Source organism: Azolla caroliniana, unplaced genomic scaffold (genome assembly GCF_043228905.1).
Source record: "Azolla caroliniana isolate FFs.n. ecotype wild unplaced genomic scaffold, voAzoCaro1.0.p SCAF_2, whole genome shotgun sequence".
Lineage (NCBI taxonomy): Eukaryota > Viridiplantae > Streptophyta > Polypodiopsida > Salviniales > Salviniaceae > Azolla > Azolla caroliniana.
Genome location: NW_028230437.1, coordinates 23,451,101 through 23,468,074, shown reverse-complemented (window position 1 = coordinate 23,468,074; position 16,974 = coordinate 23,451,101). Strand labels below are relative to the sequence as shown.

Below are 16,974 nucleotides of genomic sequence, written 5' to 3'. Positions count from 1 at the left end.
ATCTTTTTCATCTGATACTTTGGTTAAAACTTTTGATGCATATTTTTAATGTAAAAATATACATTTTTGCAATTCAAGCTATTGTATTGATGTGAATGAGAACAGCGTCGTTTTAGTGGTGGTAATTAACTATCAAATGGTAGATTAAAATAGTAGCACTCTTAGGAAGCATATTGAAAACACAGACAACATCTCAATCAGTAGGTCAAAATAGTTGAACCTTTGGAAGCATATTGAAAATATGATAAACATTTTTATGGTTCAGCATGTTTTTTTATAGGATTCAATAAATGCAAAGCAAAGGATATCCAAAAGTCTTATGTTGGGACAAAGAGGTGAAAGATAATTTAACAAAGGATGAAGAGGCACTCTACACTCTCAAAGAAGAATGAAAAGTGTGATATGAATCTTAATCATTATTCGTCAAAGAGCTAAAAGTTGAATGCACATTTGAGACTCAAAATGGCATGTGTAAGAACATTAACAATTGCTTTTCATTGCCAATTGCTCGAGGACAAGAAAAATGAGCAAGGAGTGGTATGAATTAAAAACGGGCTCAATCTTACAGGAGGAGGATGGAAACTATAGACGACGACGTTGATAGTAGGCTCTTGACATAAGGAGCAATTTTAAAACTAATTGAGCCTCTTGAAGTCATTCTTTATGTGCAGAACTCTAATATGTACAAAAGTTGGTCAATGGAGGAAATTGAACAATCAGGTTGATAGATATGTGCATACATATAAAAATGTGGATAACATTAATTCATGAACAATTGCACTCCGCTACCATGTAAGTATTTGGGCACAACCTCAAAATTCCTGTGCAATCCAACATAAAAACATAAAGAGATTCTGATGCATTACTCAAAATTTATGTCAATTTCTCATAATTTCCCTGTATTTGATACATGTAACAAAAACTTGGTTGATTAGTTAAATATTTCCACATTCCAGTGTTAAGTGTAACCTTAGCAGACCCACATCCTGTCATTACAAATTTATAAACATTTCTCTTTCATACAGCATGGTGTTGCTGCAGACTCATATATCATGGACTAAAAACCCATTCATAATGGAAACAATATCACCATCAGCTTACTAACGACTGCCAAGATGCAAAATCGATGTGGTCGAATCAATTCCATTGTAGATCAATACACCAGGAAGAGGTGTAAACTGCCTTGTAATTAGCTGAAAAGGTCATTTCACGATTGTAAGGTAGAGTGACAAATACAGATCAAATACCATTGAATTGAATACCTTGATTGCCTCCTGAGATGCTACACCTCCAATTATTGCAGCTACATTGTGGATTTCTGAAGCTCCAAAACGACACATCTCACGAACAAGGTCATCTGACAAGCTCACTCCACCACCACCAATCATGTTGCATAATAGCGTTGATGAAATAGACTTTAATTTGACAATATCTTCCTCCAGTTCTCTGGAAAAGTGGAATCATTTACACCAGTATATCTTAATGTCAATTACTTCTTCACATTGTTTTGTTTATATGGCATTTGAAATCCATTCTTTTAGAACTAAGTTATAGTTAGAAATGAGTCAAAAGCAAAATATAAATGCCTTTACAAGCCATTTGTAAATCCATTCTTTAAGACTGAAGTGATAGTTAGAAATGACTCAAAATCAAAATATGGTATGCCGTTTACAAGTTTTAAACCATTGGGCAGTGGGAAATGGGTTTATAAAGCCATTTTTTAGGAGGAAAACATTGGGTAGCAAATAGTGAAAAGCCAAAATATGATCGTCTTCTACAGTGAACATAAGTTAAGACTCAAAATCCATGACACATTTGCATCTATACATTTTATTTTTGTAAATATAACTTATAAAGGCCATCACCATGGGCTTTAGTAGAATCTCATAATATAGAGGTTAGGTGAATCAAGTGCTTACTCATCAAAAACACCTGGGTATCGGTTGTTCTTCCTCAAAAAATGATCTACTCCACGAAACAGCACATATAGGGATCCATTGCTGCAAGAAAATTTAAATATCGTTACCTGGTTTGTTGAAATGAGTTTCATTATTGGTATAAAAGTCATGAAAGTGAAAAGGAAAGACAATAGAATAATTAGACAATAAAACATGTGAATAAGAATATTTACATGCATTCCTAGACATGACAAGAGGCTTGGCATTCGACAATCACAAGCCTACCCCCAGATATGAAACTATGAAGAACTAAGTGATCTGACATCTCAACTCCTGAAATTCAGAAACGGTGACTGAAAGACAACTGAAAATATCGCTAGGCAAAATAAGACAGTTTATATACACATCCTGCTTATTACAAATCTCACACAGAGCAAAAATGAGCAATCATACATGTCTATCGTGCGTGGAAGGCTGCACTTTCCTTTTGCTTCACCACCCATCATATGTTCAGCTCCATTTTCCGCAGAAGACATGTCACTTTTAGATTCATGGAAAATCCACACTTAAAAAATTAATACAATATATAATCTTCTATAAGGTTGTATAGAGAACCACCAAATGCATGTGCCTTAACTTTCTAGATATGTTCCAAAACATTTACTAGAAATGATAATCTAACTTTATAGAAAAGCCTGAGAAGCAGAATAATGTTTGACCATTTAATATATGTACATATGGCTTATGAGTTGATGAATCAAAGTATCACATATCCCCCTTCTCTAGATTCCTGCCTGTTTGTATAAACAGAGGATGACTACAGTGTGGAGTACCGGGAGTTCAAAACTGTTTAATAAATTTACGATGTATGGATGAAAGGTGTGAAGTACTATGACAAGTAGATTGCAGGAAAGACGGTGAATAAAAACAAAGTTAAGTGGGAATTTTATTAAAGACGTAACTTAAAACATAGCATGTATTTTTTGAAGGATATATGTATGTAAACCCAACTACTAAAAATTTCAATACATAGTAGCTTGATTATTTAACCAACGAGACATGGTTATAGAAGCCTCAAGGTCATATGAAATTTGACGCAATTATTTACAGGTATGGAAAAGAAACATTCACCATTCATTTCAATCTGCAAGTTTGAACACCTGGCACTGCTGTATGCATTAATGGACGAGAGTAAGGTTAGATGAAGACCTTTGACCAAAGTGAGTCAAGGATGGGATGGATGTACTTCCAGCCAAATTATTTACATCATTTAAGCTTAAAGAGGTTGACCAATCCCAAAAATATCTCTCAGGAGGATGTCGCAGCAACAAAGCCACAAATAGGAACTCTATGGACTACCTATCACTACATACGATGGAGAAAGAGAAAAGATGTAGAAAGACATCCCTCAAAACCAATGCACTCATCAGAAGAGAGGTCATGACTCTACACCCCAGGTTCCAGATGGAATGAAGAGGGAGACAGTAGATCACATGTACAGAAAACCATCATCCATGCGCCAATCATCATGACTGAAAGAAACACAACAAGGTGCAGAGGTGGGGATAAAGCACACACTTTAATACGGTTTTTTTCCCAGCCAAGCCAATAAGTTTAACAGGATTTAGTTGTCACAAGAGGATTGATTATATATAGCTATATGAGAGCTAGAGAGCACGTATTGTAGGTGCACTTTATGACCAAGTGATGATGGACAAACAGTGTTCTGCGTAATTGAGTTCATGGGCAAACAACCTCTATCCACATCTTATATCTCAACAATTGAGATTGCAGTTGGTGATGATGACGGCATGTACTTGCACACTGATTGAATAGATTGATACGTACCAAATCTTTACATTCATGTAGCAAAGTTAATCCACCTTTTAGAAAACAACTCAATATTGGACTGACCATGATGATTTCATGTTGTGAGAAAATGATGAAGGGACTACAACCAGATGGCTGTACACAATATGGGATAAATTGCATAACAAACTTAGCTGAATTGTGTATAAAAGATAAATGTTTTCCTCCCAGAAAATGCAAATTATTTAACAATTTGAAAATCTCCTTTATGGAGCCAACAAGGGGAAACTAACAAAAATGTGCATATGCATATGATGACGATATTTGTTTCCCAAAATATTCACATATACACATACAGCAATGCCTCCACCATTTCTTACTCAATATACATAGATTCAGCAGAGAAAATGTTTATTGAGTTTGAATCAAAACAACATGTTCAGAAAACAACTAAGGAAAGACCAAGATCAATTACCTCTTCACCTCTGCTTCTAGATGCTTCAGTAATTCTCGACCAACCAATGATCTGAACTCGTCTTCCAAAGTGGGATATCGAAAAACCTGATTACTAAACATGATAAGTTTCATGTCCACCCAAGTTATACAGCAATGAGTAAGTATCAATGATAAGCTTCTCAACTCACTCGTATATTCTGCGCATTTTTACAAAATTGTTTCAATGCTCCTTTGCTTATTGAGTTTGGATCTCTTCCAATCCGCTTCAAAATATCTTTAACTCGAGTGCTCACAGCAGAAATATCTGCTTCTGCTTTCTCTTGGTAAATCTTTTGCAATGTGATATAATATCTGTCACTCATTGAAAAAATAGGTAGAGCTGATTTTCTATCATTGCCACCATATACATACTAGCCAAATGAGGTTTCTACAATGCCCTTATCATTTAACTTGATTACTCACTCGGTTGTTGATGTCATGTCTGGAATGCTTCCATCAAGGGGTAGGTCTCCCTCACCTTCATTGGCAATGAACTCCTGAAAAGTAGAATTACCAAGATATTAAGATCCTAGTGAAGTTAAGAATCTGATTGTAGGTTTCTCATTATCATCACCTTTACAGCAGCTACCATCACCCAAAAGTCTGTTGACATGGAATTTACTTCAGCAGCACTATCATCTAACACTTGTTTAAGCTCTGAGCCTGTAATTAACTTTGAGCAGTGAGTATAAACTACTCTAGTTCACTTATATTTTATGATTAATATTAAACCTTGTGGAATTTAAATAATACATGCCAAGAATATTAAACGTTTTGGCACAAGAAGTAGCCAGCACAATCATTGCCACTTATATATAGCTTCATCAGTAGTTTCTACATAAACTTCAATACATAAATATCCATTGATAAAAAATTTGAAAAATTATAAAATCTTCCTCTTAGTATTTACTAACTTCTTTTCTCTAGGCCATTATAGTCTTTTGAAGATGTTACCATATCTTTCTCTGTCCTTTTTCTTCTAGAAATTAACAAGGGGCTGCTTTCTATTAGCAGAAACAGGAATACATACTTATTGTGGGTGGAGACCAAACTTTATATGCTGAAGATAAAGCCTCTTTGTAATTTTCCTCATCTTCTCCTCGCCGCTTGGAGGAGAGAAAATCCTAAAACCCCCTCCAAAGAAGCAAAAAGTAAGCAAGGAATAGAGGTTCAATGTATTTTGAGGTCTACTGAAAAGGTCTAGTTAAATCAAATATTGATGCTTAAGCCTTCACCTTAAATTCTTTCTTTTCTTGGCTTTTTGAGGGAAGAGTTCCATTATGAGTATTACGCCATTGCTCACTTGCTTTTATCAAAAGAATTGCAAAAGGAATATGCTTGTGAATCATAGGGTCATCTATGTCCACATCAAATTCATCAACAAAGCTGTCAATAAATCAAGCAAATTAAACAAATAAGATTAGGTTATGTTTCAATATGATAATGTGACCACTCAATCAGAATATGATGGCCATGCCTTTAGGCCTCCATTTGGAGTAAACAATATGACGACTTAAGAAGATCTCACTAGTAACAAATATGCATTATTATTGGCCTCTACATTGTGGTTAGAAATTAAATGGAATAGCTCTTTTCTATCTTCTAGGAGACAGGGCACTGCTTGTCTGAAACATGCCTGTCAGGTATGTGCCTATATGCAAGTGCTGTGTGCATGTACAGTCTCTATATGTGAATGTAATAATAAATATGTGTGTTCATGTATGAATAGGTACATGCATTGAATTGCCAAATATTCTTCAAACATGAGTTTTGCAACAGAATGACAAGCTCGTAGGAATTATGTGAGTTTTGAACAGATACACATGAAAAAAAAATTGAAATAGTATTGTTGATGTGTAAATATTTGAAATAGTATTGTTGTTTATACTTCATGGACACTCTCATGTATAAATAAATATGTACATGCATTGTATTGCCAAACATTGTTCAAACATGAGTTTTGAAACGGAATGATGATCTCATAGGAACTATGTGAGTTTTGAAACAGAATTAACATAGATCAAAAAAGTTTTGTAAAGTTGCTATGTAAATATTTAAAATAATGTAGTTGTTTATACTTCATGGACACACAAGCACGCAATAAATATAAATGTAATGCACACACATTCGTGTGTACAAATGTAATATACATGCACTCACAGGTTAAACAAAGAGGGCATAAAAATGAACTTGCTATTCAACGAGAGCATTATGCAGCACAGGTGGGGATATCCAAACCTCGTGCCTCCATGTCAATGATGCAAAGGCAATAATACTCATAATATCATTACTATTATCAGCATACAACACTAAAAGCCATTCAGACCATACCGGAAAATTTAGATTACCAATACCCAATCATAAATAATAACACCCTACTGCATTTAAGGTTACCTTCAAATCTATCAATGCATGAAATATATACCTCTGAAGCTCTCCCCATGGCTTATGCAATCGTAAATCTGCCAGAACATTATCTGGTTTGGACTCAACAACACAATGCTCCTGCATTTTTATTTATGCTTTAATGATCAAGCTCATAACAGAAACATCTGACAGTGAATAGTACATCTTTGGAAAGACTATCTATCACACACACATTATTGAGATTATGGCTATTTCTATGTAAAATACCTTCATGCTGATACGGACAAGTCCTGCCAACCCATAGGATCGTGCAATTACAAGTTTCACATTCTGATGCCGGCAGATTGAATCAAGAATGAGCAAATGTTCTTCATTTAGCTATGAACGCGCATCCCATATTCACAAATGAGGTACATAAATTTTAGCTTCTCATATGATACCGAAAAAATATAAGATTTGTGGTTTTCTACATGCAAATTACCTGAGTTGCTATGACAAGTGTGAATTGGGAGAAAAACTCTGGGTTTGAATCAATAAGTGTCTCAGGTGATTCTTCCACAAACTTGGCCTTCACACTCTCATTAAGTTCTTGTAACAGGCCACTGACCGTTTTTGCCTTTGAACATCCACTGCTTTCCCAATCGACTGCAGTAGAGATGCATATCATCAAGATCCCTTAAATAATTTTGCATTCTTTTTTAGTCAAACATGTACATAATGCACACATGTCCCCTTGTAGAAACAAGCATTCAATTTCACAAACAAAGAATATAAAAAAAACTAAAATCAGAATGTATTAGCACCAACATTTTGCCATTATCATATTGTTTAGTCGTTGAATCCCAACTCTAAATAAGTGAAGGGTTATATTGCCACATTTTATGTTTTCTCCTTCATTTCTGTTGATTTTTCACAGAAAGAAAGATCTAATAACCTCTTTTAAGAGGCCAAAATGGCCTATAAGACGAAACAAGAGATTACACCTTAAGTGTTGTCTCGCCTTTGAGAACAACAAATCAACATAAAATAAATATTACTTAGTAAATATAAAAGTAGATAAGATAAAAAGAGACGAAAGAATCTGGTGTATGGCCCATGTGAGATTCTCAAGTTAGATATATTATAACTTTTGACTTTGAAAGATCTCTTGCATAGGTCGATCCAAAATGGAGAGGTCTCCGACGCGAGGGAAGCACCTGTGATGGTGGGAGATAATGGCTTTCATTTGTTGATGGCAAGGATGTTGAGGTTGTGGTCCATGGGGGCAGGGCCTACGTGCACAACAAATTGCTATTGCCTGATCTATTGTAACCCCCTTGTGTATCCCTCGATTGACTTGTAGCATTAGTAGGAGTGATGGGGCTAAAGAAAGTTGTGATTGTTCTTTGGGGATGAGCTTGTGTGGCTGTATTATTGCCCTTCAACAACCTTTCCGTACGTCTCTTGAGTTCTAGCAAGAAAAGTCTTGGGCACTGTTGGTCTCATATTCCATTACCTTGCGTAGCGGGCCAAAGCCTTGTTTAAAGAGGAAATGGTATTTCCCTCTGATTTCATAAAAGACACTACAATGACAAACATAGTGTTCTTCGAAGTTTGCAGCTGCACTATCACACTGCGCAACGCATAGGATAGATGTATGTCCATATAAGGTAGCTTGATGATGAATCCATCCTCCAATGTGTGTAAAAAGTGTCTTGTAGTGGGCCATCTTTGTACCAAGGGATATCTTGGGGCTAATCCATGTTATCTTGTTTTCCAAGTTAATAATATCAGTTAGGATCACTCTATTCTTTTCCACTTTGGTCATATTTCGGTGGGGAGAGTCCAAGCTATAGTGGAACGGGGGTAGTGCACTTATATTTATGCCATGTGACTCGAACCATTGTTGCATTTCAGCATACCAACAATGACTATCTCTATTTTCAGCAAGTTGTCTTGATGACATAAGTGCCAACCTTTTGTACCTTCGTTTAGGAAGCTCCCAAAAACATTGGATATAGGTCACTGATCGGAACAATGCCTCGGTGATTATAGGTGCTGCTCCCATCTCTGCCTGGATTATATCATGGGGCACCGATTCGTTGCACATTATCATGCGGGCAATCATTGACAAAGAGAAAGAAAGAAATATTAATGTCTTCTTAATAAGGACAAAGCAGAGATTACATCTTAAAATGTTGTTTCATCTTTGAGAGCAAACCAAAATAAATGTAACTAAGTAATAAGTAATAAAATAAAACATGACTAATGAATCTTGTTATTGATATATACGAGATTCTAAAGTCAGATAGATTGGAATTTTTGTTTTCGAAAGATCTGTAGCTAGGTTGATCCAAAGCACTTGCTATGGGAAGAGACAATGGCCTATCTATTGATGACAAGGGTAGTGAGATCATGGACTATGAGGCCAGGGCCTACACACATAAAAAAATTTTACTAGTTATTGTGACCCCCTTGATATGTCCAAGTCAAGCACCCACTTGTGTAGCTGATGATTGGCTTGTAGCATGAGTAGGAGTGATGGGGCTAATCAAATTTGTGATTCTTCTTTGTTGATGAGCTTGTGTGGTTGTATTGTTGTCCAACTTCTCCCAATATCTCTTGAGTTCTAGTAAGAACAGCCCAGGCATTGTTGGTCCTCATACACCTTATGTAGTGGGCCAAATGCTTGCTTAAAGAAGCAATGGTAAACTCCCTCTTATTCAATGACATACATAGTGTTCTTCAGATCCTACTCCTTGATAAAACATTAGCAAATTCTTTCTTCTAGAGGTATGTGTGCATATCTGCTTACCTCAATCTCTAACAGCTGCGAAGAGGTTTGCAGTTTCCCTATCACACATGGCAATGCATAGGATAGATTTTTGTGCATACAAGAGGCCTGATGATGAATCCATCCTCTGATGTGTGTAAAAAATGTGGTTTATAATGGGCTATCTTCCTACAAATAAATGTTGTGGGGCTGATCCATGTTCTTCCTTATCCAGGTTGATAATATCAATTTTGATCAACCTATTTTTTTCCACTGTGGTTATGTTTAAATAGGGACAATTCAAGCTATATTGGAATGTGGGTAGTGCATTTATGTTTATGCCACATGACTTGAACCATTGTTGGATTTCAGCATACCAACAATGAATGTCTATGTGTTCAGCAAGTTATTTTGATGATTTAAGTGGCAACCTTGAGTACCTTCATTTCGGAATAATGCCTCAATGATTATAGGGCTCCTCCCATCTCAAATCCAATTATATCGTGGGGCACCAATGCTTTGTTCCTTATGCGGGAAATCATTGGGACTAAAGGTCTCTCTAAATCTTTCCAATTATTTGCCTTGTTAAGAATCGATTCCAACGTTTCTACTCCATAGAGAAAAGTTGGTGTCACAAGTGTATCACATAGCCACAGTTTAGTTTGTGGCTCTTGGAACTGCAAATGTGCATATTGTCTTTCCAGACCAGCAAGGGCTACACATCCACAAGAAAGTCAGGCACAAGCAGCCTCCTGTAAAGGGAAACTAGGCCATGTGAAGTATGTGTAGGAGTGTGTGTATGCCACCTTTTCCTCTCCCAAGAACTCTGGTTCTGATCTTGTTACCCATGCTTGAGTGGTATTAAAGATCACCACTTTAGTTTTATCCATGTTTATCAACAAACCTTGTCCATAAAAAATACTTTTAATGCATTTAGATGTGTTTGCAGTCCCTCTAGAGAGTCAGAAATCAGCACAATATCACCAGCATATAGTAACAGTTGTATGGATATACCTGCAAGGCATGATCCCAAAAGATCACTAACATTTCTAAAAGATAGTAAAGGTATATGAGACGTGCAAAGAACTGTTTATATATACTCATCAATCTGAGTAACAGTTCCTACTCTGATTTCCTAAAACCAACTGGTTTGAAATACAATCATAGATAACCAACAAGGTTCGGTGCCTGATCATTGAATCTAAAATTGCTTCACTCTGAAATTATCCATTATGGGTTGATCCAATATGGAAAGTTTGGGGGATGAGGACAGTTAGAAAGAGAAAATGAAATGAAACATTGTACACATACTTGAAAGGCCAAAATGACCTATGGGGCCAAAGAATTACATCCAAGTGAGATGATACAATGATAAATATAGCGTTGACAGAGAGAGAGAGAGAACATACCAAAGAAATTATTTCCTAAGTCCTTTGCTTCAACCTTAGAAGCATCAACTATGGTAAAACTTCCAATGCCACCTAGTACTAAGTTCTTTAAAGCTTCCGCACCTGTTGGTCCACAATTGAGCAGGCAAATATTGGCTTGCTCTAGAGAAAACTGTCCTTGATCACCCCAAATTCTGCAAAATCGAAGTTTATATTAATATAGCATCTTCACTCATGAAATATGCCAATTATGCATAATTAAAATTTCAGTGAACAAATGCAAAGCTGATTTGAATTAATATCTGCATAGCAGAGTTTCGCTACTATCTACAATAAATAACTGGATTCCCCAACAGCAAGTAAGTACATGGGTGCTCAAAATCAGATTTCACAGTTATAAAGGTATTAGAAACAAGATCAGTTGCAAACATTTAAGTGGTTCATCAATAAATCAAGAAGAGAATTTCCATGTTTTGCCCATCATCTAGTCATGTGATCACAAAAGTTTGAACTACGAATAAACATATGATGGTTCATCTGAACGATTAAAAAGGAATCATGTAGATAATAGCACCAAATTTGGATAAGGTTGATGTTTAATAGTTCCTGGTAAGTGTGATATAAAGGATTTAGGATTTTGCCTTACAGTTTACAAATGCAATAGGTTAGTTGTCATGACAGATGGAAGCTTCTTCTACAAAATCATCGGTATCTGTTTCTAGTTCAAAAGGTTTATTTCAATGAATAAAGTGCATAAGGGCAACTTTTAATAGCTACTCCATTGCTTGTAAGCGTTGATTGAGCTCACTTGCACAATGTAAACATGGACTTACAGACCACCTTTTGTGTAGGACTCTTCAAAAATCACAGAAGAAGATAAGCAAAATGAGCATACTCCTTCAAAAGAATTCCTCAAAGCAACACTATATTTTTTACTATTAAGCCTTATTCATTTGTTCATTCATCCCCAAGATCAAAATTTGTAGTACTTACATTTTAGATTTAAGCATAAACCCTGAATGAAGAAGATATCCAGTGTCTCAAAATCAAGTGACGAAAAAGAAAAGCAATGCACACGCCAATCAATGTCCCCCACAAACAAAAGTAGGGTTCTGGTGCCTCAAATGTCAAGTGATGAAGAAAGTAAACTTGAGAAAGAAAAGCAATGTATTAGGCTATCGAAGTTCTCCACAAAACAAAAACTCTAACTCAAAATATCTGGTAACAAATGTACGGTAAAGAAGAAAGAACATATAAGGTAAGAAAAACGAAATGCATGAAAATATCAATGTTCTCAACAAAACAGACTCTAAAGATATGGCTAGCTAACAAAACTGCCTTAAGATCAGAGGTGCATGGATATCAGAGATATAGTGTGTTTTTACCAGCTAGAAATATGAGAAACGGCATTTCTAGATAAGTAGAAGTTGTATTTAAAAACGTATATAAAATTAGAGACTTTGTAAAATTTTCACTACAATGGAACTGTTCATATAAAAAACTACCAGACAATTTCACAAATTTTATAGACACCATAGTCTAAAACCAATCCATATTTTAAATGGAAAACAAAACTATATTACGAGGCATTTTTCAATAGAAAAAGAAATCATCCCTGTTCTCAATGAAGTTTATGTAGATTTCAAATTGCCAAAAAATTGCATGCATATATGTATACAAACTAGATTTTCGTGAAATTTATATGCAAAAAAACTGGTTCATGGTTAAAAACAACTGTGATTTTAGTGAAATTGATATATAATAGACAGTACATATTTAATATTTTGATGATTCTCATGAAATCAGTGAAATTCGACAAGTTCATATCATCATAAAACTAGTGTTCCTCAACATTTATACCTACACATCCGAATTTTGGTGAATTCAGTAAAACTTTGAATGTTTACATCTGCATAAAGCTAGAAATGTATATGCAAAATTTGTTCATTTACAGACATATAACAGTAGAGGTTCGTAAATACAATGAAACATATTCATATTTTAACGATTGTTTCTAAACTATACAGGATATGCAGACTTGCAGAAATGAATATCTATCCAGCTTCGTATAATAATAATAATAAGATAAATAATTTGATTGTTTGAAAGAATAAAAGGGTAAAAAAGAAGTAAGGCCTTCTCTATACGCCATGTCTTCAGTTGGTTACCTTCAAGGAACACGCAGCTACATTTCGTGAGGAAAAGGAAATGAGGGAAATTTTTCTGTATGTATCCACTGCGATCGGAAATTTTAAGGTAAAGGAACGAGAACTGGGAGAAATCTACGTTGATTGTCTGTCTCTCTTACCGGAATAGCAAATCAGAAATAGAAGATTCTACGCTGACATTTGGACAGAGAGAGAGAGGGGGGGGAAGGGGAAGGGGTGAGAGAGAGAACCTGAGTTGCCGATCGTATTTGCTGCTGTTTCGAACAGCCATGGAAGCTCCAAGCAAAAAATGACAAATGAGAACGCAGCAACTACAGATACATACATATACATAAAAGAAATAAATATGCATGTATGTATGTATGATGTATCCATAAATATGTATGTATGTATGTATGTATGTATGTATGTATGTATGTATGTATCCATAAATATGCGACGTGTCTATTATGACACAAATCATAAAGAGGCCTGGTGAGGGAATCGCGGCCACAGACGGTGCAGGTCGCTCAGAGAAGGCGCGTGTGATCTGCACCGTCCGATTTGGATGAGGAAGAAGGCGCCAAAAAAAAGCTGCGCAGGCGATCGCCCAACCTTGTTAGAGGTCTCCCAACCGTTTTTTTTTTAAATTTTTGGTTGATTTGGTCACCCAACCAACTCAAAAAAAAAAGCAGGTCACCCAACTGTTTATTTTTAAATAGGTTGGGTGACCTGTTTAACCAGGTTGGGAGACTCCTTTAGAGTTTATATTGAGTTGGTCACCCAACCAACTCAATAAAAGAAGCAGGTCACCCAACTGTTGATTTTTAAAACAGTTGGGCGACCTGTTTATCCAGGTTGGGAGACTCCTTTAGAGTTTATATTGAGTTGGTCACCCAACCAACTCAATAAAAGAAGCAGGTCACCCAACTGTTGATTTTTAAAACAGTTGGGAGACCTGTTTATCCAGGTTGGGAGACTCCTTTAGGGATGTCTATAAAAGCCCTAAACCTGTCATAATCTGTCATTTTTTCAAACGAGATTGACAGGTTGGGTTTGCCGGGAAAGAGGTGGGAGCTCCTCCATCACAAATCGTCTGTGGCTGCACAAATCGATCTCCTCCATCACTATTCCCAGGTATGCTCCTTGTTATTATATCTTCCACAATGTTATATTCATCGCTTCTTAATAATAATGAAAACAAGCAAGATTGTATGGACCATATTGATGCATAGACATGTTTAAGCTTTAGGGTTTAGAGTCACTATAGACAAGAAGATTGTATGGAAAATGTTGATGCATAGACATGTTTAAGCTTTAGGGTTTAGAGTCACTATAGACAAGAAGATTGTATGGACCATATTGATGCATAGACATGTTTAAGCTTTAGGGTTTAGAGTCACTATAGACAAGAAGATAAGCGAACCATAAGTGAAGTATAATAGGATCTAATAGGCAAGGCTTTGTTGATTTCCAGCCACTCTAATCCCAGCCAGTATCTTGAAGGCATAATCTAGAAGAGGATGTAACCACTCTTATCCACACTATAGGTGAGGCCTATCAAACTTATTATGATCTTGCGTTCACTAGATTTGCTTGCTTAAACTTGATTTAATCATCTATATTTTGATTGTTGGTTTTAATGATTTGCTTGCTTAAACTTGATATTTTGTGTGTTTGAGTACTAAAATCAAAAAATGTTTGATTACTTGAATGGTGGTAGATGACTTCCAACTCCAAGTACAAAGATTGGTGGGATTTCGATAACAGTGATATATATCCAACTCAAGAGAGGTATGTCACGAACCAATCTCCCCCAAGAATGGTTTAGGGTTTGATGCATGTATGTTGACTCGTGATTTGTTAAAGGGTCTTCGTTAGAAGACATTGGCGAAGTCGAGGAGCCGACATGTGTACGAGTGGGGACAAAATGGACCAAGATGCTCCTCCAAATGGTATGTGGATTTGGTGTCGTTGCAATATCTCAATCTTTATGCCAATCTTTATGTCAATCTTAAATATGTAACACAGGTGCAGAAGGAACAGTTGCTCCTCGTCCCGACTTGTTGTATAAGGTTGGAAGAGATGCAAATGGGAACAAGGCTCGTGCATGTATCTACACTGAGTTTTGCCGCCTCTCGCCAAGGTGGTATCGGAAAAAAAGTGACATGGAGTCACATTTACGCAGAGAACATGCAATAGACGTAGTCCTACCACGAGGGATGCGTATAGAGGAGGAGGAGGGTATTCCGGGGGCATGCTTTAACAGTTATGAGCGTCAAAGATCACTCAAAAGATTCATGGACCCGGAAATCAAGTACTACAGAAATCGACAAAAATATATCCGAAAGTTGAAGGTTAGGGCTGTTTCGAAATACAACTCTATTCTTGCTGAACTCCGTCTTGACACACAGGCAGAGTTCGTGGCACGATTTATGGACAAAGAGATGACTATATACGACTCCAATAAGGATGAGCGTTTGGAGATGTTGACGAAGAAGATAGCAGCTGGTTTGGATTCTTATGTAAGTATGAGTGAGGATTTCATTTCAGATTGTTGGAGGGTTTATTGGCAAAATTCAGATAATAAGATGTGTCTTATTGTGGTGAAACAGTGTAAAAAGGCGGGGATATCCACCCAACCGCAGGGTGTGTCCACGGATGTGGATGAGAGTCAAAACCCATCTGAGGGTGGTGTGTCCACTCCACCGAGACGGAGACGACCGAAAATGCCAATCCGACGGAAGGAGGTCGAGTCAAACACTGATGTTGTTTCCCTAACATCAGATTCAGATGACGCTGCATCGGATGTGGCCATAGTTCAAATTCAACATGGCAAGGGCATAAGGTTATGGATTCAAACCCCAAATAAACACTTTTCCAGGTAGGGTTTAAGTGAAATATAAACTAGTATCTTACTAATTGACATGGAGTGTGATTTACCTACTCAAAACTACATATTTCCATGCATTCAGGTACCAGCTAACTTGCCCACGTCTCGATATGGCCCTTGATGTTACCGAGTCAGATCTTGAGACCATATGCAAGAGCCGTGAAATGGCATCGACATGGACTATGACCTTATTCACGTTGTGGATGGAATACTCATTGCCACTCGAGGTGACAGAACGCTTGACCATCGTCGACCCACTATGGGTGCAGCTACAGCAGGCAATGAAGGAGCAAGACATCCTTAAGAAAGTTGCGCAATGTGAGATTACGTTCATTCCGATCGTGCTTGATGGGCATTGGAACTTGTGGTTCACCATGCGACAACAAGCTTCTAAGCTAACTAGCAAAGTAGTCTTCTGCGATCCATTGAACAGACCAGCAACAGACAACATGCGGAGAATGGCAGAGTTGGCGATTCGGACAATTTCATCTGAACCGTCAGACCACACCATTGTGCCCAATGGTCGACATCAGGTACTGCACATCCCAACACAACCAAATTGTTGGGATTGTGGCTTTTATGTGATGAAGACTATCCAAATGTTGGTGAGGGAGTTCTTACAAGGATGGATATCTTCGACTTTTGTAAGTGTAATTGCAATTCCTTGTTCATGTGGATTGTGTATAGATGTGTTCTTATACATATTTGGTTACAGGGCACAGAGATGTGGTTCACCAAACGCGAAGTGGATTCACTTCGGATTCATGTGGACGAGTGGGCACGATCGGTATTAGGATTTGCACTTGCGACCGGTGGCTCCATATTGTAAATTTTGGGAATGTTGTTTTCAGCACAGATTTGGCTATAGAGCTGATGTTGTAACTATATTTTGGAATCCCCAAAAATTTTGTATAGTGAGAATCGACTCATTGTATATCGCGATTACTTATTAATGGAAATGTTGTTTACAACAATTATTTATCTCAATCTGAATGTATTTATCTCAATCTGAATATTGTGGATGATCTGAATGTATGGTTTTAAACCAATCGCAAGTTGTGGTATTGTAAACGCGATTACTTGTTAATGGAAATGTTGTTCCCAACAATTATTGTGGATGTTCTGAATGTATGGTTTTAAACCAATCGCAAACCTTTTAAAATTAATTATCTTTTGTTTTGGTCACCCAACCAGGTCGCCCAACCTGTTATGTAAACGGCCAGAA

At 36.8% G+C, this 16,974-nt stretch overlaps 1 protein-coding gene and 1 long non-coding RNA gene across 3 annotated transcripts; one reads left to right on the top strand and one right to left on the bottom strand.

The window, feature by feature from the left end:
* Window positions 1–839: 839 nt before the first annotated feature.
* LOC147867683 (NEDD8-activating enzyme E1 regulatory subunit AXR1-like) lies at window positions 840–13,199 on the bottom strand. 2 transcript variants are annotated; one of them, XM_087315462.1, is made up of 15 exons: window positions 13,108–13,199; window positions 10,731–10,903; window positions 7,051–7,214; window positions 6,837–6,947; window positions 6,628–6,707; window positions 5,438–5,588; window positions 5,233–5,326; window positions 4,777–4,865; window positions 4,626–4,699; window positions 4,352–4,514; window positions 4,183–4,268; window positions 2,352–2,438; window positions 1,920–2,000; window positions 1,263–1,446; window positions 840–1,193 (listed from the first exon to the last, which is right to left on the bottom strand). In XM_087315462.1, exons 1-15 carry the CDS (start codon window positions 13,146–13,148, stop codon window positions 1,101–1,103), a joined length of 1,671 nt encoding a protein of 556 aa, XP_087171588.1. In that variant the 5' UTR covers window positions 13,149–13,199; the 3' UTR covers window positions 840–1,100. The 2 variants fall into 2 exon arrangements, with proteins under 2 accessions (XP_087171588.1, XP_087171589.1); XM_087315463.1 differs by lacking the exon at window positions 2,352–2,438.
* A 2,828-nt stretch (window positions 13,200–16,027) lies between these two features.
* LOC147867682 (uncharacterized) lies at window positions 16,028–16,736 on the top strand. The gene is made up of 2 exons (XR_015532405.1): window positions 16,028–16,393; window positions 16,465–16,736. It is a non-coding gene; the product is annotated as an uncharacterized LOC147867682 (long non-coding RNA).
* The last annotated feature ends 238 nt before the right edge of the window (window positions 16,737–16,974 follow it).